The 27,724-nt window shown below is 41.9% G+C and overlaps 3 protein-coding genes across 3 annotated transcripts in view; 1 reads left to right on the top strand and 2 right to left on the bottom strand.

Annotated features, from left to right (window-relative positions):
* The first annotated feature begins 4,561 nt into the window (after positions 1-4,561).
* Positions 4,562-8,383, top strand: grik6 (glutamate receptor, ionotropic, kainate 6). The gene is made up of 9 exons (XM_071895252.2): positions 4,562-4,625; positions 5,805-5,836; positions 5,926-6,105; positions 6,329-6,552; positions 6,717-6,814; positions 6,963-7,180; positions 7,304-7,523; positions 7,650-7,894; positions 8,279-8,383. Exons 1-9 carry the CDS (start codon positions 4,562-4,564, stop codon positions 8,381-8,383), a joined length of 1,386 nt encoding a protein of 461 aa, XP_071751353.2.
* An 877-nt stretch (positions 8,384-9,260) lies between these two features.
* plch2b (phospholipase C, eta 2b) lies at positions 9,261-18,106 on the bottom strand. The gene is made up of 21 exons (XM_078283442.1): positions 17,779-18,106; positions 16,401-16,547; positions 15,758-16,001; positions 15,390-15,519; positions 14,282-14,452; positions 14,016-14,109; positions 13,716-13,919; positions 13,353-13,473; positions 13,030-13,201; positions 12,740-12,864; positions 12,503-12,584; positions 12,228-12,325; positions 12,044-12,132; positions 11,722-11,907; positions 11,498-11,605; positions 11,288-11,412; positions 11,105-11,189; positions 10,817-10,963; positions 10,617-10,696; positions 9,428-10,529; positions 9,261-9,277 (listed from the first exon to the last, which is right to left on the bottom strand). The coding sequence occupies exons 1-21, from the start codon at positions 18,104-18,106 to the stop codon at positions 9,261-9,263; spliced, it is 3,855 nt and encodes a 1,284-aa protein (XP_078139568.1).
* A 994-nt stretch (positions 18,107-19,100) lies between these two features.
* Positions 19,101-27,724, bottom strand: part of skib (v-ski avian sarcoma viral oncogene homolog b) — a 29,688-nt gene continuing 21,064 nt past the window's right edge. Inside the window, exons 2-7 of the mRNA XM_071895216.2 lie at positions 23,400-23,513; positions 23,052-23,155; positions 22,691-22,953; positions 21,812-22,074; positions 21,443-21,673; positions 19,101-21,296 (exon numbers count right to left, since the gene is read on the bottom strand). Coding sequence (XP_071751317.2) covers positions 21,075-21,296; positions 21,443-21,673; positions 21,812-22,074; positions 22,691-22,953; positions 23,052-23,155; positions 23,400-23,513 — 1,197 coding nt within the window. The 3' untranslated portion in view covers positions 19,101-21,074. The remainder of the gene's footprint in view (positions 21,297-21,442; positions 21,674-21,811; positions 22,075-22,690; positions 22,954-23,051; positions 23,156-23,399; positions 23,514-27,724) is intronic.

Below are 27,724 nucleotides of genomic sequence, written 5' to 3'. Positions count from 1 at the left end.
CGATCATGTGATCTGGTGTCCAGCGGTTCAAATCCCCAGACTGGATGGCAAATTCTGAAAGGGGCGAAAGTATAAGACTGTGGTGTTCCCAGGCAGCTCCCAATGTGTGTGTATGTGTGTTGGTGTTTATGCGCGTGTGTGCGTGTATATATGTGCAACCATCCCTCTTAGCACACCGAGGCTGTTCATTACCCTGATACTACTGTTCTGGTGCTGTAAAATAAGAATGTGTTGTAAGTAAATGTTCCTGATAACAATGTTACTGGAGGTGAGAGGAAAGAACCAAAAGCCAGTGACTGAAATGTTATGATTCACATTTCATGATAACATGTTGCTTGGTAAACCATTTATAATTAAGAAATTGTTTACAAATTTATTTATTTATTTTTACTGTCTTTATTTTATATTCCATTAGTATGCTTATATTCGTTTCACTTCTATCCTGCTGAATTCTGTTACTTTTGCTGCTGCAACGACCTAATTTCCTCAAGGGGATCAATAAAGTTGCATCTCATCTTATTGTGCATTACTGGAAAGGTGCACTGTATTTCTCATTATTGCTGCACTCAATCACCACATTGTCAAAAGCTGTAGTGCTGTTGTTACTGTATAAAATGACAGTGTGTGTTAGCTCAAGTACTGTAGCTGCACAAACACAACTACAGTAACTTGTACTGCTTGCATGCACCACAGCCGTATCTCGATTGGTCCAATCAGGAGTCTGTAACACCGCCACGTTACTCTCAAACCAATCAAATGCTAGCATCCTCTATTTTTTCCTTGTTGCTGTGCGTAGTTAGGTTGAAGAGCGCTAAATACCAACCCGAGTATCTAACATCTGTCAGCCATTTTACCCGTACAACAACAGAGACAACATTTGTATTGCAAGTTGATTAGCAGCCCAATTATACATGCCAACAGCAACAACATTGCAAATGCATTGTATGCACAGTACCAAACTGCATAAATTAATCGCTTGCATACATTAGATTACAACACTGCAATGTGCAACGCTTTGGTCTTTGCTTTGTACTCCAGACCCCTGCAAAAAGATTTTCTCTTGCTGATGTGATAACGTTTACTCGGTCGGGCAGGACACACGGAGCTCTCACAAAAAACGGCAAATTTCCTACGAAGTACGACAGAATTACTGAAAATACCTAAGTCGTTTACCTTGAGAAACCGTCCTCTGCAGTGCGAGTGCCAGAGAAAACAATTGAACCTCCTAGCTAAATGTCAGCTAGTGACAGACTACAACCAAGGCGGACATGCTAGCCGTTAGCTTAGCTAGCCGGTAATTTCAGGGGCGATAGCGTCATCTTCAGTACTTCAGTCCTCCGCTGTGACTTCGGACAAACACACAAACTCGACCTGGTTTCATGGCTATGGATTAAACCTTTCCAACGTTGCAGATTCTCAATTGAAGGATAATAAAATATCTGTAGATATCAAGTTAATGTACCTTGGATGAGGCTAAATATTCAGTCAAGATGGCTTGAAAAATACGCCCCTTTGGAAAAAACGACCACAGCCAATTGTAGGTCGCCATTTCACCTCGCACGCAACGCGCATCGGTTTGTGATTGGTCAACACGAAAACGCGAAGTCATCGGACTCAACCTGGAGCACATACGAGAATGAAGCGATGATAAAAACATTAAGACCGTTATTGCGCGCCTTATCTTCATTTTCGACAGACCCCAGGTCGTGATACCGGTTAGGGTGCGTTAAAGGTTAAACTAACCCACACGTAGCCTACTACTTCTAGCGTAACATGTTTTCTGAAGCTGGTGTGCAAGTCAACCAACCCAGTAGCTAATGCCAGGTGTTGTCCAAAATTGAGGAAAACCACAGAATGTTGCCTTCCTATATTATTGGGTTTCCAAACAAACTTATGCCCACTGGTTTTTCTTTTTCCTTCTACATGGGGTTTAGGTTTGCAGTACACTTGGCCAGGCTAGTGACCTATAATTACCAAATATAATGATCAAGCCAGCTAGGCTAACATTAGACTAGAATAAAACATCATCTTGTTGGTACTGGAATTCATTTTGTTAACAAAAACAAAACAAAACATATATGCTTAGATACAATTAAACAAAATCTCAATTTATATACTTTTATCACCTGAAGTGACAGTAGCCTACATTCCATTAGAAATTACCACAAGTTTAGCTTTGGGTGACCTTGCAGTTCAGTTGGTAGGCTACAGAGTTTTACAATAATGTTTCAACCACATCACAGCTAGTGATTTTTGCTAAATTGAGTGCCTCTACCGGCTGGAGTAGGTTTGGTTGCTTCAAATAATACTGTGAGCATATGTCAACGCTGAGTTATAGAACAATTTTACCATGCCAATAGGCTTTTGTTGAATTCATAACTCAGCTTATAGGCTGCACTCAAAACCTCCATTGCAATTTCTAAACACTCAGATTGATGAGCTGATAAAAGGCTGATTAAGCTCTTTTTGCTACTATTTTCACCACAAGCTATAAAATACATGTTGAAGAATCAAACTCAGAGACTTCCATTTTATTTATAATTCAGAAACCATTCCAGTTGGCCGAACACTCAAATTGATGTGCTAATCAAGCTAATTTTGGTATATTCAACATCAGTGGCCAATGGAGCACACTGGCTTCCATTGTATTTTTAATTCAGTCTGCTCTCATACGAGAAAATCCATTCTAATTACTAGCTCTCAGACATATTATCAGTAATCATATATTAACTGTAGCTCCAAAAATCAATCGCTGTTTGTTTAACCTGGATCCAGCCCCATATATTGCTTCACATGGTTAATGGGGGTGTACAAGTGAAAACAAAAATGAATGATTCATGCAGACTGAAGAAGCTTGTTGTTTACATGTCTGCCAGTAGTTCCTTCCCTCTTGTTGTGCTTGCTATTCCCTTATACTTTAACCCTCGTAGGCTCCCTGTGAGCTGAAAACACATTGGTAGTTTTTATCTTTACCAAGCCATGTCATAATGAAGGCTTTTTAGCTTTCTTACCACTTCACTGAGCCTCGGATGTCTTCACAAGGTTGTTTTCTCTATCAGTAAACTGCTTACGACAAACACAAACCTCCTTTTTTGTTTGGTTCTCTGAATTAAAATTCTGCTGCCACTCTTTGATCTAAGCTGTCATACTTTTGGACCTCACTAGATTTGAGTGATATAAGTCAGTCAATCTTATGGGGAGATTTTACCTTTTAAAATTCCCTGACTAGGAGCACATGTAATGCTGCAAAAGCTCATTGTTATAGCTTTTTAAAGTTTCTCTTGTATTGTGGTTTTTGTGTCTTGCTGCACATTGAAGCACATGGCACATGGAAATACACCTAATCCATGGTTTTCTAATATACATATAACACACAATTCAATTCAAGTTCATCTCTTTAATTTACAAGTTGCATATGAACAGGTGATACATTTTACAAGTTACTATATGCTATAATAGTCCTCAACACTTGTACTTATAGCTTTTTTATAACCTTTTTGTACAGCCTTTGTCTTAATATATGCTGTCTTGCTCCATGCACTTGCAATACTTAAGACACATTCAATTCACATGACTATTTCATTATAAGTTGTAGAATTCACTTTACAAGTCGCTATATTGATAGTAACTATCCAGTAATCCTTAAAGAATTTTTAAAATGGGGATGTACACTCATGTTTTCTTCAGAAAATGTAACCTGAACAAGCAATGATTTCAATCCTTCCATAATACCCAGAACAAGTATTGTAATTGACCCTCAGTGCTCCTCCACGTTTGGTATCATATCACATGAAGTTTGATATTAACATCTGATTCTTTTCATTTGTGTAAAAATTGTCTGAAATGGACAAATAGTGCCAATATTCAAATTATAAGAAGCAGACGTGTTAGTTGTGTATGTCAATAAAATATACCTCTAACAACAAGGGACTTAATAATAATAATAATAATAATACCAAAAAACAAAAAAAATAAAAAAATAAATGCTTTTGTCTTGTCCACCTCTCAAGTGGTCATAAACATCAATGTGTGTCGCCCAGTTAGCCTAACCACAATCAGACACAATTGCATTAATTTGTATTATTAACGTCTCCTAAAAAGTCATTTTTCATATGAATGACGAAATTTAATTCCTCAGTGGAAGCTATAGGTACTAAAAGCAGCCTGTTACATTTCTCCCCACCCCTCCAAAAAATCCTCCACATTCTCCACCCACAAAAGCTTTGTTGGCTGTCTTAACTGGCTTGAATCTGGAAACTTCACATCATCCTGTATCACAGTCCAGCTCATTAGGATCTGCTTGTCGTCTGAAGTGCCAATCCAGCAGTCAAATCTTGGAGTCTTGTCAGGTATAGTACTAATGATATCTATCTCTGCAGTCTCATTGATTGTCTTTAAAATTACTCAGTGATATTTCATCTGTTTATTTGATTCAGGTCTTTAAAACTGTATTAAAAGTCTTTATCTATGTTTTTCTTTAACTTTATCCATCTGGTACACTAAACCAACCACTAATGTCTTTCTTTTCGTAACTTGTAGGATGCAAACTGATAGAATAAGGATGTTGTTTGGCTCCTTTGTATTCTCTGTGGGGTTTCTTCTGGACTTTGGAATATGTACTGCAGGTAAGAAACTATTTATTTATCACACTTTTTAAACATGCTGCAGAAATAATATTAACACACCAGATCAACATACTAGATCTAACCTTGCTGACATGATAACACTGACCTATGTCTAACCTCAAACCTTATTGGAGGAGATTGACTGTGTAATGATATGGAAGACGATCTGATTGACAACACTAGAAAATCTAAAAACATGTTTTGTCGCCGGATACTGATATTTTGAAGTTTGACCCGGTCACCACATTTGTAATTCTGTGTGATGGCAGCATACAACATTCTGTGCCAGATTCCTCATGTTTTTCACTGCTGGATTTGGTAGGAATTTCTCAGGCTTGAGGAGACATAAATGGATAAACTGTCAGCTGGGCTCAATATCAAAGTGAAGCGCCAAATCCTGTCTGGCACACACCAAACCCAACTCTTGTAGCAAAGGAAGCGAGCCAGTTGACATCCTCACAAAAAAACGCATATAAATCAACTCTGCAAAACAAACAAAGGCCCTGTGTTTCAGAGTGGCCAAAAAGTGACAGGGGCCTGAAGAGCTTGTATATGTGTCATCTTTTGAAAAGGAGGAGCTGATGGTTGTCAGGATCACCCTGTGGTGATGGAGCCCCAAGGCCGTAGCCTGAATCAAGGCTTTTGATACTCTTTGACTGCCCTCCCATCTCACAGCGCCACGGCTTTGTGATCCTTTGAATTAACACACTGCTCCAAATAGATTGTGGTGTTCAAACCGTTTTCAAGAAGGAGAGGAGAGTGGCCAGATCTCTAGGATACCGGAAACCAGTTGTGGCTGAGAGGACATCAATGCACCCCCATGTTCACCTCACACATTTGTAATGGGGGCTTACTGCATATGCAAAGGCCTAAAGATGGTCTTGCACAAAGGCGTCTTTGATTCTGCTAAATTTAGGCTGGACTTCAACTGTGAAACACTTTGGTGAATCAGAAATATTTAACCAGTGGGACAAAAAAGACACAATGGCAATGCCTTAATGCACATGGTTTGAGAACTCGTAAACATTAGTGGTGCCCTCTTGCCCTCTCGCTCGACAATGTGTCGGCATAATAACTTTTCAACTTCATTTCCATAGACATGAATTGCTGCTAAACTGCTGTTGCACATCCAAAAATTGTCCTGTTAACATGCTCCTTATTTCTGTCTCTCGACATTAGTGCAATCAGAGCTGAGAATCACAACAATAAAGGTAATTCATCTATTTCTGTTGTGGCTGTGAATACAATATTAGAGATGAAATACATTGTACTGATTACGTTTTGGCATGTCTTCTTTTAGCAAGATCCATATACAATGTCTAAAGGCTCACAGCTGGAAGGCTTTTGCATGGACCTGCTGTCTGAACTGGCCAAGAAACTGGGCTTCAAGTACAAAGTGCACCTGGTGAAAGATGGTTCATATGGCAGACAGGACGAGAATGGGAACTGGAATGGAATGATTGGAGAGGTTGTGAGAGGAGTGAGTACATGAAAACTGACATTTGGAGGGATCAAAGGACAGTAAACCCATATACAGAGGCTTAGATTTCCCAGTTGGCTTCTGTGACTCATGATTAATGCATTCAAAATAAATAAATATATGGTCTGAGGAATATCAGCATATTCAACGTGATGTTGAGCAGATTTTAAGGATGCATACAGTATGTACGTACGTGTCAGATATATTGATGCTTTCCTTACAGGAGGCAGACCTTGCGATTGCTCCCCTGACTCTCACTGCAGCGCGGGAGAAAGCAGTGGGGATGACCAAACCTTTCATGCAGACAGGGATCAGCATCCTGCTGAGGAAGGACATCTCAGAGGCTGCAGGCTTCTTTGATTTCTTGTCTCCCTTCTCAGCTGAGACTTGGGTGGGCATCCTCATTGCCTACCTGGGGACCGCTGCTTGTATCTTCATAGTTGCCAGGTTGGTGATGCACGTAGATTCATATAAAAAAGAATGTGATCATTTGTTGTTTATTGTTTTGCTGTGAATGTGGCATCATTTTTTACACCTCTTACCTTTGGATGTTCCCACTTGTTTGCCTGTTTTGAAATCTCTTTGAGTAATTAATATCTATGTAAATGCAGACTCAGCCCGTGTGAGTGGAGTCAACCCCAGAGTGAGGAGAACAGATTCAGCCTCCTCCACAGCCTGTGGTACACAGCTGGAGCGCTCACCCTACAAGGTGAGCAGGGTCCAAACCAGGCACTTCAACCTATTTTGTTACTCATCACAATACAGCACATGGAGAGAAGCATTTTTTGTACTTAACCAAGCTTTTCTTTTCTGTAAACTCTCATTCTTATTTTTATCCATTGTCTGTGTGGTGTCAGGTGCTGGTCCTCACCCCAAAGCTCTGTCAGGACGGGTCATCTGCTGCAGCTGGTGGTTGTTTACTCTCGTGCTCCTGGCCTGCTATTTCTCCAACCTCAGCTCCTCCAGGAGCTCTAAGTCCACTCACCTGATGATGAAAGGGTTTGAGGACTTGGCCAATCAAGACGTGATTGAGTACGGCTGCCTGGCTGGCTCTTCCACCCTTGCCTTCTTCAAGGTAAGCCTCATAATCTTTATTTCCTGGTTCTTTAGCCTCAAAAGAGATAGCTCATGACACTTAGTTCTCTCTAGTTTACTGCTATTGTCAGCCTCTCTTTTTATGTTTTTGTGCTTCATTCAGAATTCAAACAACCCAGCGTACCGCAGAATCTATGAACACATGGAGAGAACCAAGAGTTTTGTCTCCTCTATGGATGAGGGTGTTCAGCGTGCAAAAGAGGGCAACTTTGCCTTTATTGGAGAGTCTGTCTCGCTGGACTTAGCAGTCGCACGTCACTGTGAATTGGTCAGAGCCCATGAAGTCATTGGCATGAGAGGATACAGCATTGCTGCCACCGTTGGTGAGGCTACTGACTTAGAAATGTCATTAAACAACTGAACCACTAAACCAACTAAACCAAAAAAAAGTTTTAGATGGTATTACAAAATAGAACAAGTCATGTCAAAACTATTTCTATTTCCTCAAGGCTCTCCAGTCATAAAGAACCTAAGTGTGGCAATCCTCCAGCTGAGTGAGGCAGGAGAGCTGACCTACCTGCGCAGCAAGTGGTGGGCCAGCAGCTGCATGGCAGACAGTGCCAAGGCTTCGGCTGCAAATCCCCACAGCCTCAAGGGGATGTTTCTGGTTCTGGCCCTGGGCCTGGTCCTGGGAATAGTGCTGGCTGTGCTGGAGCTCACCTCCAGGAGCCGCAGCAGTGCTGGGGAGCAGAGGGTATGTGCATACACAAGTGCACACATACAAATCCTTGCTTTCGGGCGAAAACCTCACGCCTCCAAAATGCCAACTTTTCAGAAACTATGAAAAACAGCCTTGTTTTTAGCTTGACCATGAGTTTTTGAGTTTATCCAATAGGATTTTGAAGGGGTTTCATAAGCCCAAGGGTCAAGGAACTTTCTCATCCCATAGAGAACCATGTAATTGTTCAATTGAAGTTAAAACATAAAAATCCCTAAAACTGGAGTTACAAGGCTTTCACTGTGAAATGTAGGAGACACACCCACAGTCACCCAGTCATGCACACCCACATGCATGCACCCATGTACACACGTGGATATATACAGTACGTCTACATAATCAAATTTGTTTGTCCCACAGAAATCATGCTGCACCGTACTGACTGATGAACTGAGCCTGCGCTTGAGGACCAGCAATGCAAACAGACCCCAGGAGGCCGTGGAAAAAGATAAGGAAAAAGCATGAGTGAATATAATTAAACTGAAGCCCAGGAACTTTCCAGAAACTTGTGATTTTGCAGTATTAAGAAGTGTGAACAGTTTGTTTAGAGAACTTCAGACAATGTTTTTGTTTTAACATTTGACAGATATTAATAACACATTAATTTAAATAGTAGTTTTTCGTTTTTGTCTCACTATATCAAATTGATAAAAAGCTCCATCTGACAAGAACATTTTATTAAAAAAATCAATTTATTGATTTAGAGGTATGAACTATATGAAAAAACAGAAATTATAGATGAATGTTAAAAAACGTTGTTAAAATGATACATGTTTACCCCTGAAAACTGAAAATTTGATTAACAAATGGTATTTACGTACTTAGTACTGAATTTTTTTTTATGACCTTGCAGTATACTTTTATATCATGCTGTTTTGTACAGTTGGCAATGGCATCACACAGTTTCAACATTCTTAAAAATACATATCCATTGTTTTTTTTACTATACAAAAATATGTTTTTGTTACCATCATTCTTATAAAAACATCATTTCATTCATAAAATGATGTTTGTAAACTTTACAGCAGTTTTAAAAATAATAAAGAAGTCTAATTGTGTACTTTTGCTTGGTCTCTCTTTTCTAGCAAGGAAAGTGTCGAAACATTTACACGTACATTTGCAGTTTGAACATCTATGTAACTTTTTACTTAAAATTTTGTTTATGTTTACTGGTAGGGACATTTTTTTTCCCTTTGTTGTTGCTTTTCATTCCCTCCTGATCTTCCTTCTCCTGCCCCTCCTTTCTTCTTCTTCTTCTTCTTCTTCTTCTTCTTCTTCTTCTTCTTCTTCTTCTTCTTCTTCTTCTTCTTCATGTTCTTCTGTTATCCTTGTAGTCACTTATCTAAAGTGTGGCGTGATCTAATAAATCACAGTAAAAACAAAAGCCATGAATATTTATGATTTAATACAGACACACCAGGGGAGAAAGATGGGAACTTGCACAATTGCAATAGTTGTTTATTTTACCCCTGTGAATGTCCTGTGAATCACAGAACAACCATAACTCACCATTTAGAAAAAGTGGCGATTTGCAGCGGATCTCTCTGATCTTCTGGTCAAAAAGAGCGTTCATCTCCCTCTGCAGGGTGCCTTCACGTTCCTCTCCACCAGCTGCCACACAGGAGGGCACAAACTCCAGGCTGTCGATACTGGCATCGCTGCTCGATGCGCTGTCAGACAGGCAGAGGCCGTTGGGTATAGGCTTCACCTGGTTGCTGTAGCTGCCGTAGTTTTGTGCAGGCTGTGTCTTCCAGTGGAGAGCAGGCTTGCGATTCACCATTGGTGTATGGGGAGAGGTAGTCCGTTTTCGTGGGCAACTGTATGAGCGGGCCTTTTTTCGTATGGGGCTGGATGGGCGTGGGTTGGCTGGAGCCTCCAAGGTCCGTCTGACCCTGGCGGGGGACGCTGGGGCGACGAGTGGAGAGGATTTGGCTTCATACTTGGGCAGAGGCTCTGCCATGAGCTGAGGCTGAGGCTGAGGGATCGGATCAGCCTGACTCTCAGTTTCTGGTGCTAACTGCGGTTCAACGGCAATTTCACTGTCTGGCTCTGGTCCCACTGCTAATTCCTCAAGTGGCTCAGGCCACTTTGGTTCAAATGTCTGAACAGAGTTCTGCTGGTCAGCCCAGTCTGACTGTAGGGATTTAGGTTGATTCTCCAACTCTGCTTGAAATGGAGTTTGGCTTTCAGGAGCAGGACTATTATGACAGGAAGCCTGGGAAGAGGTCTCAAGGTCAGAGCTGCCCCCTTTCATACATGGGACAGCAACCCCTGAGTTGGAGACAGTGGAGGACATCCGGTGGAGGATCCCTCTCTTTGTCTCTGGTGGTTCGTGAATTTTAACTCTGTGAGCGCGCCTCACTGGCTCACTCATGACCCCTTTGTAGAAGGCAGCCTTGGCTGCTGGCCCTAGTCTGATGGGAGACATTTCCCCATTCCTGCTGTCCTGAGAGAAGGAATCCATCTCCCTGCGGAAGTGAAGCACGCGTCCATCATCTGAGGATTGGATGGAGAAGTCCACAGAAGGCCGCCTTTGATGACCCTTGATATGTTTCTGGGCTGCTTTTTGGATATGTTTCTTGGCCGCTTTCACTGCATTTGTGGACTTCACCTATTTCATAAAGGACACCAAAGATTTTCAAAATAGAATTTTCAAGTGAAGGAAATTTGATTTGCAAGTACATTTGGAGTTACTTACCTTTCCTGTTATATCATTTATAGCAATATGAACAAAGATGGACGCCTCCTCCATACCCTCCAGGTACACATGCCGATAACCTGCATGTTTTGCATTAGAAGAATTGTGTTAACCTTAATCTTATACATATTAATAATTCTCTTCTGTAAACTGAATTTGTTTGATTGTTAAAACAAACATTTCATCATGTAGTAATCTACCTGGCATCATACTGGTGAAAGCTATAGTCCTCTGTCCAATGAAATCTCGTCCAATGGGATCATGATCCCACACCTGGAAACGCACCAGGGCGATCTGTGGCATGTGAATATTGAAGACAAGAGTTTCCTCCCACATGGGGTTGAATCCTGGAAGACAGTAGAATTGTCAGTACCACAATTCATTACTAATGTAAAGGGAATTTTCACTGACTGTACCAATATGAAAGCAGACTGGGTGTGACCGGGTGTGACAGTATTTGTATTCCAAGATGAGGTTTCCACACGTACCATTATCATCCACCACCCTGGTCTGCTCCTTGGAACAGTCAACAGGCAGACCGATAATCTCAACTTCAACAAAAGGATCGATAATCTGGAGCAACAAAGTAGTGATGAACAAAGACGAATTCTTGATTTTAAAGTGCTTTTTTGATCAGCCCAAGATTATGTCTGCAGTGTGTATAGCCTCACCTCTCCTCTGTCCCCAAACATTGAGTCTTTGGGTTTGGGAAGCTGCTGCCCACTGATGACCTTTACAACTAACTGAGTCTTTCTCTGTCCTGGTAGAGGATCCTCAAACGTCGGGTTAAAGGCACCTGAGGAACACCAGGACAATTTGCTACCTCTTATACAATCACACAAAGACAATTGCCATTTACTGCACAATCTGCATATACATACCTTTACGCATGCACTTAGGCTTCAGAATATATCCACAGTTGCCATTGCTTGAGAACTTGGCTCGGTTCAGTTCAAGCATACGGCCCTCTGTTTGATAATTCATTGCAACTGAAATGATATACCAAAATATATACAAGATGAAAAACTGCTGCAATCCTAAACTGACCAGTCGCTGTCAGTTTTTTTCCGAGTAGGCATGATTACAGTCTTTGCGACGGTCTTACCCATATGGCATCCTGCACTCCAGTAGGGTTGTGGGTTGAAGTTGCTCGAGTCGACTCTGTAGTTGGAAGGGTAGACTCTTAGAAGTTGGCGCTGGTTGAAACGGACCAACTGACCTGGCTTCAGTTGTAAGATCTGGTTCATAACGCTTTCATTGAGAGAGGACACCTGCCAACTGCTCATATAAGCTGCAAGACAGAAGAAAAAAAAACGTGTCAAGCACGCATTCCAAAAACCTATAAGGAACTGTGAATTTATTTTATATGTTAAAAAGGATTAAAAGATTTCAAGTTGAATGTTCACTTTAAGGACTCTTGCATTTACCTTGTGTTTCTATGTCATGCACACGGACAGATTTTGTATACTTGACCAGGTCAGACAGAGCTCGGGACAACCTCATCGTTTTCCTCTTCCTGAAGAGAGAGTGATGGACACAGAGATGCAAATCTAACCCGTAAGATTAAAAGAACTGGATGGCTAAACTATTAAATTCAATGGTTAGCCTTACTTGGGATGGTAAACAATTTGTGTCCGTTCCTTGCTGCTGCTGTACTCTGATTCTCCATCAGACATCGGCTTCTGTTTCACTCTGACTTTCTTTTTCCTCTGAACAAAGACCAGTCAGAGAGGATGAGTTTTTTTTTGTCACAACTAGCCAAAGTAGTAAGCTGTCAAAATGATTATTTACACAACTTTTGAAATGAGGTGAGGTGAACAGGAGGTAGAATGAGGGCATTAAAGGCCAAGTTAAAATAGTTTGAGAAAATAAGTAAAATGGCTGACCTTACATTTGAAGCTCCTCATGATGGATCTGCCAAATCGTCTCTTCTTTTTGGGCTGAGTGGCAGTAGTTGCATTATTCCCATCCTAAAACAGTCAAACATGCAGTGTAATTAATGTAATTATGAGGAAGTAGCTGAAAAGACCCTCTATCTATCTATCTATCTATCTATCTGTCTATCTGTCTATCTGTCTGTCTGTCTGTCTGTCTGTCTGTCTGTCTGTCTGTCGGTCTGTCAAGGTTTCACTGTATTTGCCTGTGAGTCATCATCTTCATCCTCTTCGTCCTCTTCCTCTCCAGTGTCTTCATCCGACACATCTCCTTCCTCTGCATCAGCATCAAGGTTTGCTGGGAGCTTCTTCCCCTGAAAAACAAAAACTAGTTATTGTGTGACAATTATGTTTTTGTGTATTATTGTTGTATATCATTGTTGTATTGTTGTATTTTGTGTGAGAATAATTTCAGTTCAGCATTGAAAAGACTACAGAAGGCAGCACACTGATTACTGACAAGGTTAAAACAACTTTACCTTGACTAAAACTTTTCCTTTCAGGTGCTCAGGCGAGGGCAGCTTCTTGCATTCATTCACGTTGACAGTGGACAGGTCCAGTTTGTCCTGCAGCACCTCTGATAGATACTGAGCCATCTTCTTCTGCTGAGGCACAGTACAGTGGTTCTCTATGGACAAGATCACTGGGTACCTGGCAATGGAGCAACAATACACAGCAGACCTGGAATTCATTTCGCCACCTTGATACATGAACCAGCATGGCATACCAGCGTGCTGCTATTCAACTGTTTGACAAAATATATCAGTGGCAGATCAGAATAAATTGTCCCAGAAGCACTTACTGTGATTTTGTGAAGGCATATTTGTTAATTGTTTCAATAACATCTTTGAAGAGGATCTTTGATGTCAAAGTGTAACCATGATGAATAATGGGCTCCCCGTCTGGCCCATCCCAGCAGTCCACTGAGAGAGAGAGGACAGATAGAAAGACAGACAGAAATGCAAGAGAGGAATGTGGAAAGAAATGCAAAAATGCAGAAAGAAATGCCGAAAGAAATGCCGAAAGAAAGAAAGAAAGAAAGAAAGAAAGCAAGAAACAAAGAAGAGGTAAGGATCAGTACTTTGCCTTATATGATACGATATATACCGTATCATCATGACATGCCAGTAAAGAGAGTTGAAGCTGTGGTTTTGCAGAGCCTTACCCTCCACACAGCGGCAGCCAGCCTGCAGAACATAGGCGTACATGTCCACTCTGGACTGAGAGAGCAGCTGGTCTCCTGTCAGGTAGGTGTTGTGGGACGAGGCAATGTAGTAGTTACTCAGAGGCTGGGTCATGTCCTGGTTCACCTGATTGTGCTCCGGGTTGAAGATGTCACCCGCAGGACTCCGCATGTAATTGGTAAAACCTGAAGGAAGGTGCAGATTAGAACAAGTTGTCTACTTGTTGTTGATAGTCATGATGTTTCAGAGGCTAAGTTGTTCTATAAGCAAGTTCCCCATACCATCAATACCCAGCACCATACGCTGCAGGTTCTCGGGACACGGCTCAAACTGGGCCACTATCTCGACAAGATGCTCTCTGGTTATGCCTCCCATCTGTAAAAGAAAAAATCACAGGAGTGAAGTATAGAGTTATGTTGTCATCTTCTGGTTTGATTGCCCCCAGTATTTTACACATACACGTAAAATAAATACACAATTTAGGCGATCTATCCCCTGACATGACAGGTCAGGATGATTTCTCTTTTTTTTTCCCATTCTGTTTTACCTTCTGTTCATTTTCCATATAACGGGCCAGGTCGTTTAGATCCATGAATTCTTTTTGATTGCTGTAGGAGATCATGATCAGGTAGAGGTCTCGGCGTGTGGAGATCATTTTATAGAAGGAACAGAACTCGTCAAACCCCAGTGAACCCTGGTTCTCGTCTGTGTCTGCTTGCTGTGGATGGAGACAAAAAGCATTGTAGGAGCAAGAAATAAACGACTCAGTATGTGTGGTTTGAGATAACTACTCTATCAAAGAACTAAACAATTAACAGTATATATCATAACATATTTATAGATAATATAATATGTATAATATGTATGTATAATATAGTATGTACCATATGCCTATCTGAAGGATATGTCTATATCACCAACCAAGGTAATGGAACTTATATATTATAGAGAGTACATCATCATGGATCGGGGAGGGGGGGGGGGAACACTGAGCTACTGAACTAATGCAATATTGCAGTGCAACTAAGCCATCTGTTCAGTGGTGGCCATATGGCCTTCCTGTGGCATTCTCCTGCACTGTCCTGGCAACGTATACTAACTATTTCTCGCTGTCTCTGTATATCTCTGCCTGCATCTCTCACTGCTTCTATGACTTGAAAGATATGACACTGGAACACAAACACGAGATAACAAAGGCCGATAGTCCTCTTGAGCAAAGATCAGCTTGTAAGGATCTTTAACCTTCTTTCCCCTTGTTGCTTATGTTCAAAGTCTGGATAATTCCTTTTGCTTTCAGGGTTTGAAACATTTTGTGCTACATGGCATGCACTAATCGTTTTGTGTTACTGTGTCTTATCATATCAAACAATACAAACCATCTATTTTTTAGCATCTCATTACTGATTCAGCTATATTACTCAAGTGGAACCATTAATGAAATCATCAATCAAATCACAAATTTAGTTTTTGTAGCCATGTAATTTAGCATAGGAATGCAATAATGCAGCATTTCCAACAGGTAAATATTAGCTTTACGAAGGCAGATGCAGTACGTAGCCTATGCATTAAACAAGCCCAGGGGTTGCTTCGATAGGTCATGTGCATTTAATCTTTGGCAATATATATATTTACCATTAAGAGATATAAGATCTTACTTGAAACATCTCTCTGACTTTCTGCTTGGTTAAATTAACGTTGAGTTTGTGGAGCAGCAGATGAACTTCTCCAATGCTTAGAGTGCCATCCCCATTTTTGTCTGCTTCAGAGAAGGTCTGCTGTAACCATGTAAGGCCGGAGTTAAGGCTGAACCACAACAATGATGCAGACTGATGAATCAGTTCATGTGTATTGCTCCGTTATGGGATGACATTGTTATTCTCACTTTTGTTGCTCTATAGAAATGGGCTAAGGAACCAATTTAGGAAGTGCTTACATCACTTCACAGGAAAATAGTCAGTATATGTATAATAGCTAATCATATGGATGGAGTGACCATATATATGAATGGCAGGGTAAAGGATATTGATCGCGGGTACGTTGTCTCCTGGCCAAACTGTCTTCGTCACTGATACCCGCCATGAGGTATTTAAGTCCAGTGATCCAGGTGCGGGCCTCCTCTCCATTGGTGGAGACCAGGTCAAGAGACTTCACACGGTCCCCATAGTAAATACTGAAGCAGCAGTTGGGGTCGAAGCGGTTGTCTGCGTACCGCTGGAAGATCTCTGACTTTTTCCCCTCGCACACTTCATGGATGGAATCGATAGTTACTGAAACAAGAAATGTTCAAGAAATCAAAAAATGTTTTGGTATAGTCATTCAAATCTCTTCATCATTCCCCAATCAAATTCACTGGGTGCCTCCACCCTCAACTTGTGTTGAACCACCGGTTTAAATTTCTGTTTACATTTGTAATCGTCTACATGTTGATATAGCCTCATGGAGCATAAAAGGGGAATTCAATCTATTTTCTACCCCTTCCTAATTGTTGTTAGGCCTAATTTGTCAATCAGGGATGGTAATTGGCTTTAGTGCTCCCTTGCCTGCAGTATTAGATCTGAATCTGTTCATTGCCAGGGCTAGATCAAAAACAGAACCAAGAAATCCTCTAGCAAAACACCAGCTGTAGATATTCGGCTCTGTAAAAGAAATATATTTGTATGGCTCACTTTTAGCCTTGTCATGTTTCCTGGAGGGCCGCCACCGGATGCAAGACTTGTGTTCATCCAGGTAAAAGAATCGGACCAGTCCTTTCTTCTTCCCCTTCATTTTGGTCATCTGGGTGCCCGTCTGCATGGTACACATACACCTTTCCACTGCGGGGTCACACAGGGGATTGGAGAACATGACAGATATTGAGCTCATAGATTAAATGGCATACATTATATTATCTATCCAGAGTCGAGCACCTGGTCCTCTTTATTTTTCGAGCTTGACTGAAGTACACTGGGTTCATCACATTATTATGCATCTACTGCCAACATTAGAGGGGCCCTGTGCATATAAAACGTATGTGTATAATGTAATAGAATAGAATATCTTCAGTTATCTTCACAGTTAAATTCTTTTTCCAAAACATAGCATGTCATTGCACAGCTTAGTCTTTTTTTCCCCCAAATTGTTTTCATCAATGTGCACAATTGTTATTGCACATAGTATCTTTGTAGGTGGAAATGTTTGAAATATGAGTTGCATTCTTCTCCAGGAAGACATAATGAAAAGCCCAAAGGAATCCTATGGGGTTTCCCTGATGAGCGGCCTAGACAAGTAGGGGTTTACCACCAAGCAGTTGTTTATGAGATTACTAGGCTACGTCACACAGGGGGCTAAGTAGCTGTATATGTTAATGATAACTGAAGGAAAAGATACACAACCCTGAAAAGGATCATGGTCTAAAAAGCAAATCCATGAATTATCAATAGAATAACTGTGATTGAAATCATTTCCCCTGACACTCATTTATAGAAACTTAGTATATGCAGCCAATACTTTCATCTTGTGCACTGTGTACGCATAGTTCTTGTAGTGGAATAGCATGTGAAATTCAACAACTTTTCATTGGCATTGAGACTATTCTTCTTCATGGTGAACTGGTGTTTGTTTTGCTTTGTTTTGTTTTGTTTTGTATGGATGTTTTTGAGGTGAGAGCAGGTAACCTTTGTTTGTAATCTGAAGCTCAGATACGCGTGACGCAACCTGGCACATCATTCAGGCTAATCCTAAAGGATTGTCTAGTGTCCATATGCCCATTATCTACTCACAGGCTTCCCTGCATTTTCACTCTATAGCCTAATACTGGGCAATCCAACATTTGGAGGCCACCTGAATGAAAACACTATGTTTTAAGTTCCAAATTCATGTGTCCTTGTCTTGCAATATCAGATTAATTTCAGGCTCAGCAGCTCTGGATGCTAACAGAGGAAGAATTAAAATTCCCACTTCAGTTAGCAGTGAACTGTACCTAGAAACTTCTGCTAAACAATCAATTCACAGCCTCTTGGGAGTATTTGAAGAACAGGAAAAATGTAATAATGAGTACTGTCTTACCTATCTGACCCAGTCTCCATTTAGGCTGTGCGACCACACTTCCCCCAATCCAGAAAAACTCCTCTGCAAGCCTGGAGATGGAGGATTTCTGCCACAGCTTTGGGGAAGTCATGATGGACGGGGAGGGCGACTTCAAGGGGCTCGAGTGCTGCTTCCCCTGGGAAGAGGAGCCCTTGGAGAGAGAGGGGCAAAACATTCCCGGTGACAAGGACCCCAAAGATTGAAAGGTGCTCTTCACGGGTGACAGGGAAGCCATTGGTGGGGTGCCGCTCAGCCCTGGAGACAGAGGTGCCATAGCTGGGGCGCTGTTCATTCCTGCACTGTACATCTGGGTCCACCCCTCCTGTCCCCTTCACAGGACATCAACCCTCCTTTGCCCCTTCCCCTCACTCTGTTGGGCTCTTCAGCAAAATATGTTTTATCTCACAGCTTCTTTCATGCAGCTTTGAAAGTGTCAGCATCAACATATCCACCTCTTCCAGTTAAAGTCTTCCCACATGGATCAGAGAACCTTCTCTACTTTTTGAGGGTCCATTTTTTGTCATCCTCCGTCCAGTGTTCCAGTGTAGAAGCCTATGCAGCCATTAGACCTGACGGGTTTTCCTTATTTGTTTTTTGCGTTGAGAGAAGGCTCGCAGAGAGGAAGTGAACAACATGTCAGTCACTAAATCTTCCTCAAGCTGTAGCCTAATCCTGGAGTGAGGCTTCAGCCTTGCTTTCATGGAGGGATTTTCACGCAACCAATAAGCCTCTGAGGAAAAGGGAAGGGTAGGATGGGATGGGTAGGAATATTCATGTAACTATAGTTGTACTTATTATAATATAGAAAATTATGGTAGATTTCATAAACTAGTACCATCATAGGTATGTACATAATGCAAGACTGTAGTCAGATTGGCACAATTGGCTCAATAAGATCAATCAAGTTGGAAGTATCTACCATTCAACAGTGTGTCATGATTTCCCCCTAGAGGCAATTATATTGCACACGCGTTTACTCACACACACATATATCCTTATTATACCCTTTGTTACACACATTCAGTAAATAATATTGTTTAATATAATAAATATACAGATTGAATATATCTTATATTCACTCATATTTCAACTATTTTCGTTCCTTTTCCAATCCAAACAAGCAGCAACATATGTGAGATTTATTTTTTCATCTATGTTATAATTTTGTCATTTTTTCTGAAATCAATATCTGTCAGTTATAACACACACACACACACACACACACACACACGCACACACACACTATGTCCACAGTGGTGATAATGAAAACACTCGCAAAAATACTGTAGGATTGATTTGATTTTAATGGGTATTATACAGGTTTTCCGAAGGAAAAAGAAAACATTGAAACAAGCGGCAAAGTGAAACCCCACTTCCAAACCAAAACTACAACAGCATCAGCTAACAAAATGGATATTGCTATTACATTGTACCCAACAAATATTCAGCAAGGGTATAATAATGATAAGACATAAAAGTGATTTTTGTCTAAAATACATGAGAGCCCCTAAGGTTTAAACCATGGAAGGTGTCATTTCTATTCTATCTAACTGGGAACTTTAGCTGGGAAGCCTAATGAAGGAGCAGGTGCAGAGATTTCAATTCCATTTTTAAGTTTTTGGTCTGTGGTTTAATATATACCTTATAATTCATCAAACAATAAAGATCTTCTCAAATAAAGAAAATAAAGGGGAAAGGTATAATATTCTATTAGTGTGTCAATCTCACAAAAACCACTGATAGGTCAAGCTAATGACCAACGGTGGTTTCATCCTCCTTGTTTAAACAAACAAGTCCATCATCCATTCTGGTAAATGCCCTGTGATTGCAATGATACTCAAGGGTACAACAAGGAAACTACAATTTTGTAAATCCAAATATAGAGTCTCTTTTTGGTTTCAAGTAAGAGCAAAAAATAATATTCATAATCAATTTAAGTCTGGAGCAAGCAAACATACCAACAAATATCTTATTTACAATATTATTGTATTTACATCAGAGGATACTGAGGGAAAGTGTGTTAAATTCCAAGTTCATGTTCACTTGTGATTTGAAAAATGTAACAGGGAGTAAAATGCACAATGCAAGTTTCTTTTTTTTAAAAAGTGCAATTCCTTTTCTTAAAGTAAAAAAATATATATCCATATTTTGTATATATGTAGAAATGTTGTTCATATAAACAGCATTTATTGATTTAAGAGCCCTAAAACCAGTGACTAAAAATGAATGTTTTCTGTTGATAGGCAGCAAATTATTATAGAATATAAATTATTTTACAATACTCAATAGAAAATCAGAAGTACCGCAATTCAACATAAACAAACAGCTATTGAAGTTTCTTTCTTTTTTCTTTTTTTTTCTTTTTTTTAGGAGGGCAATGTTAGACTTACCTGCACAACTCACTAATATGGGCAAGAACATTTGTTATTTGTCACATGGTTTGGTTGCAAAAACAATATTGTAAAACATAATACTCAATCAACAAATTAAGTTGTGTCAGAATATTAAAAAGTAACACTTCCATAAAATATCTAAGAGTAAAACAGTGGTGGACATGAAGACAGTCCACATAATCTCCAATACTTCAGGCTTTAGAAAATACAAAAGGTAGACAAGCTGGTATACATGCGTACATGTTTGTATATGGATGTTTTTTATGAGTCTTGCCTGTGGAATAACAGTGCTGCGCAAGCAACATTTCTTAAAAAGTACATCCTCTAAACAGATATAAAAAGCAAGCTGATATTAAAAGTAAATAGTGGTAAACTGGTGTCCTTTGTTTCCAGTGGTTTGCAATGACACCTTTGAGTGTACCGATATTTTGTGGCACCAAAAAAAGTTTCATTGTCTACTGTCATTTCATGTTTCACCAAGTACAACTTGTTTCTTCCCTTCATATTCAAGTAATGTTATGTGGCTATATTTGCACATCTTAGAATAGCTTATACCAAAATAAAATCCTTGAACAGCGTCGGGTATCTAACCGAGGGCTCTGAAGTCACTTGAGAGATGTGTTCATCACTGAAGAAGTCTTTCTTATTTCACGCTCTACAACATGCTCAGACATCATGCTACTTTCCAGTTCATTTCATAAAATTCATATATTGTCACAATAATTGTTGATTTCTATCATACCAATAACAGATGCTTTTTCCTCTATAAAACTGCCTTTGCCAATAGCATTTTGCTGAATTTCTTTTCCCAGAGGTGCAACAAAGTCCTCAACCACGCTCTTTTTTTATTGAGTCTCTTCCTCCAGTTTTGAATGTGCAAGTTTAGGATCCGTTGGTGTGTTGTGTGATCTGTCTGTGTGTGTCTGTGTTTGTGTCCTGGGAGTCTCCAGGAGCGCTGCTGTCTGCCTGCTGGGCCAGCTGGGTTTGCAGGTCTTTAACGACACTCTCCAGACTCTGCCGAGCCTCTCTCTCCTGCTGGAGCTCCAGCCTCAGCTGCTCGCGGTCGGCTTCTGCTTGCTGTAGCTGCACATGCAGCTCCTCGATCTGCACAACACAACCAAATACACAGAGCAGTCAGTAAAAAACGAAACACAAACAACAGTCAGGAATAAACACATCACTTTCTTGGGGCACCACTACCAGCGTTCGTATTCATTTTAGGGATCCCAGGCATCTTGGCAGCTTCTTACCTGAGTGGAGTACTTGGCGCGAAGACGCTCGGCCTCACAGCCTTTGTCACAAACTCGCAGCTGTCTCTCCCTCTCCAACTCTCTCTTCAGCCGCCCACAAGACTCCTCCGCCTCCCTCATCTTCCTCTCCCAATCCATGCGAAGGCGCTCAATCTCCTTTCGCAGGTTGCGCTTGGCTTCGATAGCGTCACGAAGACGGCCTTTCTTAGCCACCCGCACAAACTCCAATTCCTGTGAGGACATCAGAATTATTTCATGTTTATTACAACATTGTGTGAAAAGTCATGAACTGAAACGTTGTTGCCATTGCAAGGCAGTTACACATCTTTTTTTTTTCACACAGTATCTTAGATGGATGGACTGTGATACCTGCTGAAGGCTGCGTTTAGCTTGCAAGGCGGCTGCCAGCTTTTCCTCCTGCTTCACTCTCATCCTGACGATCTCCTGCAGGAGCTTTTCCCGGGCCTCTTTGGTGTCCAGGCCTCCGTACAGCATCTGCCTCAGGGAGTCCACCTCGGGGCAGGGGGCCCCTGACAGCCAGCCAGGCCCCTCCTGAGGCCAGGGGGCCAGGGTTTGAGACACACTGGGGCAGGCTGAGGGAGGTGATGCCAGGGAGGAAGCTGGCACTGGGCCTGAGGGACAGAGATATAACATTATTAGGACAGTGTCTGAAGTGCTAGGATGCTCTGGCATTGTTTTCACAATATACTGTATATTATGCAAAGGTGGGCCACTGCAGTGACAAACTACCAAGTCAAGTCAAGTTTATCTCTATTACAGTCTCAAATGCCCATATTATGAAAACAATAAATAACTGCTAGAGAAAATATGAAAAATGTTTTTTTCATAATAAAATAAATCTAAAATTACCCCCAACCACCACTACTGCAAAACATTTTAAAGGAAATACTACTGATAATAATCCTTCTGTATAGTATTTTGATAATGCTAGTATAGTAAATCATTTATTTGACCAAAAATAGGTTAAAATGCTGTGGTTTATATGGCAAAAAAAAGCAAAATCCCCAGAGAAGAGCCAATTGAGATGCAGTCATTTCTGGTGTACTTCTTAAATGAGACACCAGATGGCGAAATTGCACAGGAATCACTCTAAACCAGCTCTGCTACGGCTTGTTTCTGTTACAGCTTACTCTATGATAATAATTCTAACTTCGAAGTCCATGTTTTCTATACCATAATGTGTTAGAGTAGTATACAAAAGTCCAAATAATGATGATCACTACTCACAATCATCACAGTCATCCACATCAATCTCTCCATCTGTGTCCATGTCCTCGACACCGTTGGTGGTATTGGGGAGCGCAGGGTTCGGTGCGGGTTTTGAGTCTCCATTATGCAGCCCCTGTGGTGGCCTGGGAATGGCTGCGGGCCCCCTGCCTGGGGCATGGCTGTCCCTGGGATGGACCAGAGAGGGCTCCTCTCTGTGGTAGGCCAGCGGAGTTTGTGACAGATTGGGAACCACCAAGGTCTCCTGACTCTTTGAGTTGGATCTGTACAAGAAATACAGATACATCAAGTTCATTGACTACAATCGCTATATAACAGATATTGTCTCTTTTAGTCTGAAACTGTGAGAACTTTACTTCACCTCTCCATCTCATTCTGGGCGGTAGGTTTCTCCTTTTCTGCTGTTTTGGGCGACCAGGGGCGGAATGCAGAGGGCCTCTGTTTCAGCTGGACCTGTTTCAGTTCCTGGAACAACAACAAAACAAGAAGATTGGAAAACCTCTCAGTAAACTACAACCAGAACATTAAATCAACTGAGACGAAGGAACTGGAAAGGCCCCTCTTCATTTAACTGACTGAATGACAAGAGGTCATACATTGATGATAACGTGATGATTCAGAAGGACAAGGACTTTCTATGACCCCTGCGACCCTTGAACTTTACAACAAATCATGTTTCACACCAACAACAAGGACACAGCATACAAACCTTGTTTGCAGACTTTGACAGGGATTGCAGCCACTCAGGTTGCTTGACCTTGTCAGCTGATGGGGATTGTAGTTTGTCCAATTTGGATTTCTTGACTGGGACTGGGCTGGGAGACTGTGGAGGGAAGAGAAATGGACAGTTAATCATCATCATCCAAGAGTATCCACACGAATAGCAAGTACAGATATCACATCTTGGAATACAGTGGATATTTTAAGAGTCCATCCCACAACTTCTAAAAATGCTGCTGTATGACTGTGAAATACCTCTGCTATTTGAGGGGTTGGTCAAAAAGTAACTTTATCAAAAAATGAATCTTTACAGTAAAAGAGTAGAGAGTCAGCGAGAAGGAGAGAATCAGTCAGAAACTAGTACAAGTAGAGAAGCCAGAGAGAGGCAACGAGGTTAGAAGATGCATCTGTGTAAGGGCTGTGTCTTGGAGCTAGGCATGTATGCGTGTGTGTGTATATACAGTATGTGTATGCATGTGTGCGTGCACGTATGTGTGTGTGCGTGTGGTGCTTTGAGCTGAGCAGACACTCAAGCTGGTCTGGCTGGCAGCCAGCAGGGCTACATTGTGCCCTGCCAGGCAGAGGAGGCGCCGTCAGGTGGATCAGATCGACTCCCTGAACCGCAGACATATTGGAATAGAGAGAGAGAGAGAGAGAGAGAGGGAGGGAGGGAGAGGAATGAGAGTAATTGCGCTCAGATCTGACGGACAAGTGTTCTGTGAGAGTTTCATTTCGGCATGGGTGGCAGAATCATGTAATATTTGGGGCAGCAGGGTGACATAGTGAGCAGCGAGACTGTCCTTCACCTGGAGGACCTGATGTCAACCCCCGCTGTCGCCAAGCGTCCGTCCTGCTGAAGTGTCACTGAGCAAGGCACTGAATCCCTACCGACTCCAGGGGCCCTTCACTGTGTGTGCGGGTGTGTGTGTGTGTGTGTGTGGCAAGCTCTGGGACCATGTGGTGAAACACAGAAACCGAGCCTCTGCAGCCCTCAGGTCTGCACTTGTCAGGCAGAGGATATGTTTACCTAGGCAGGGGGAGAGGCCAGCACAGACCTGCCTGCTGCTCTCTTACTCACTACTATGACATTCTGCCTGCAGGAATGACAAATACTCCCATCTCCTCCTCTGTGTGTGATTCAAGAGAAACGATTACTCTGTGTACCTTCAAAATCCTGAATGGAAAACACTTATGCCGGGTTGTGTTTAGTTTTGAACGCTTAATCACTGCTCACTGCAATCACCTCAAGATGCAAATTAATCATAAATTGTACTTAACACATTTAACACTGAGTGACAAGCTTGGGTGACAATGAATCATGTCTCACAGTTTTTATAGCCAGACTCTGTGTGTGTGTGTGTGTGTATGCAGCTATGCGTGTGTCTCTGTGTGGAGGTGGTTGGGTGGGGGTGTACACACATGCATACGTATGTGTGTGTGTGTGTGTGTGTGTGTGTGTGGTATGGTGACACAAGGGGGAGGTGCCATTCAGGTCTGGCACTGCATACCTGAACGTAGTACTGTATAAAAAATGCTACGCAACCGTCTCATTTCTCAGGCTGCCTCTGGAGCCATGAAGCTAATAATCACACAGCAGTTGTGTTATCACAAGGCCCTGGTGTGTGTGACATGTTTGCGGTTGTCTGGACACTCCTCTCATGTCTCCCTGACTCACACATGTCTCCTCTACCTGTCTAACCAGTCACCACGTCACGTACACTCATACACACACACACACACACACACAAACAGAAGGCTGTCTAGGTTAATTCTCGTTTAACCTAAACCTCCAGCTGACACAACTGACTGACTGGACCTCCTGCCATGGCTCAGCCTGGTGACTCGACCCCTCACCTGCCTGACTCAAGGCCAGTGGTTTTCTAGGAACTGCTGGCCTGGTGTAATCAGAGTCTGTAATTACTGACATGACTGTTGTTTTCCCGACAAAGGATGTCTGTCTGTCTGGTGCTATTTCTACCCTGAGGTTTGCAGCTCCAGGAAGGCTAAGAGCGCTAGACATAATAGAGTCAGAAAACAGACACTCCCAGACACCACAAGGGACCTGCTGGCTAAATCTGACACTGACCTCACAGGAGAGGAGCCGCATGGGCTTTACTCACCACCACATCATAGACGTAGCATGGCCGCAGAGTCATAACACCCTCCTCGCACATCCTACTGCCTAGCAGGACCCACTGAGCCTGATGATAGGACGTCCCTCTCTCTTACTGGGGCAAGAGAGGGAGAGAGAGAGGGAGAGAGGGAAGGAGAGAGGGAAGGAGACTTCCTCTAAGGAGTTTGCTTTGGCCGAGTCCCCTGTGGGAACTGAGTCCTGAGTGGGAGGGGGTGGGCTAGGGGAGCGGGACCACAGAGGAAGCACTGAGCTGAAGGAATGTATACTTGAAGGCCAAGTACAGCCTCCTCTTTAAGACTCCATTCAAGCATTGCCCTTTTCAACTGGCTATTGTATGATATTTCTTTGAGGAGCTATAATGAGGGACCATTTCAAAGCAAACCTGTAGGCTAAACAGCGTCTAATAGCGCCCGGGCAAAAGTAGACATGCTTTATCTTTTAATTAGCCCCATATAATGGTAATACCAGGATAAGCCCTAGCTATTTTCATGCTGGCATGGCAGATAATCACAGGGACATACAACACATTGCAAACATATCAATATCTATTCCAAGAGCAGGCTGTTTGACCTGCTTGAAGAATAATTTGTCAATATTGTGCTAATTGGAGCGTGATGGGGATGGCAATGTTATTTCACTTTAACATGGACCTAATGAACAACTACTTGTGTACTGACCATGAATCTGTGGCTAATCCAGGAATGTTATTGAAAAATATTAGTGAAATCAAAAAAGACTAGATCAAAACCGAGTGCGGTTGTTGCACAATATCTGTAGGAAATAAAGATGGGTGGCTGAGCAACTCACTTTATGTAATCTGTCCTTGCTGACAAGTCTTTGAATTTTTCATGTCTTTCACACGGGAAAGCCAATAACAGTAAGTCAAAACCTCTAGCATCTGTTGTGGCACTAAAAACTCCAATGAAATTATCTAAAAACAAAACACGGGACAGCACTCAGCTGGTGAGACAAAAATAGTTTCTCCAGCTGAACTTCCTCAGGCAGCAGTCACACAATACCAACGCATGCTGCATGATAGCGTGGCATTAAGAAAAGTGCACAGCAACAAGACACAACAGTTTCGGATTTCGGCCTCCTTTCCCCTCCTAAACCCCTGACTGTAATCCCCAGATCGACGTGTGCTTAGTGGGGCGCTGTCTCGCTCAAGGGCACACCAACTGGCACAGCTCACCCGGGTAACAGCCTTAGTTGGAAGTGCGAGACTACTAGTTTTAGTAACCTGATCTCTGTAGTTTGGGGCGGATGGTCATGGGGATGCCTTGAGGTCTCTATTCAACTCTCACTACGTAAATTGTAGGAGGGTCCCACGGTTTATATAAAGCCCTGCGGTCACTTTGTAACAGCTGGGTTAAAATTATTGGTGTCTGCCCAGAATATCCCTGAAACCTCATCCCTGTTCTACGCAGATACAAGCTCTCATTTCCCCTCTATAAATCTTGGCTTATCTTTTCAATTTACTTTGTCCCCAATGTGTCCAGGTGATCGTACTGCGGGTGGCGGTGTGAGGGTACATTATTTTTGTGTCTGAGCTGAGCTGTGACAGCATGGACATACTGTGCAAAGAGAGCCACAGGGCCTGGCACTAGAACAGCATTACAGTAAAGCTGATTGGATTGTCCTAATTGTCTTTGGGATTGAGACTTGATGAGGTCTGAGGTGGAGACTGGGCAGAGTCGTCTGTTCCTAAGGCGGAAAATATCTCAGCAGGGCAACACAGCCTGACACATATATAGCCACAAGGGAGGGGAGCAGAGGCTGAAAACAACGTCCTGCAGTTCTCAACAATCCATAAGTGCGCTGGAGAAGGACCATTAACGCTACAGAGGATCTAATGACTCCAAACAGGCAGGCTCATTCCTGCAGGAAGACATACTCTGACACCTGTATCAGGATTAAATACACCCAATTCAAAATGCAAATTAAAACAATTCACATCCACTTTTCTCTCTTGATAGATTGTAATTGTAATATAAGAGTTTTTGAAGGATGAAGAAAACCCTCTCCCTGAACGGAGTGAATAGCCTCTGTATGTGTGAAAACATCATCTCTCCTGCAAGAACAAACAAAAGAAGAGAGTGCTATTGCGAGGCGAGAAGCGAATTCCAATTCAGATCCAAACATAGCAACCAAAACAACATGATATGCCTGTTTTTCTTTTA

Source organism: Centroberyx gerrardi, chromosome 5 (assembly GCF_048128805.1).
Source record: "Centroberyx gerrardi isolate f3 chromosome 5, fCenGer3.hap1.cur.20231027, whole genome shotgun sequence".
In the NCBI taxonomy this organism is placed as follows: Eukaryota; Metazoa; Chordata; class Actinopteri; order Beryciformes; family Berycidae; genus Centroberyx; species Centroberyx gerrardi.
The sequence above is the reverse complement of the archived record's forward strand: the minus strand, read 5'-3'. Positions and strand labels throughout refer to the sequence as shown.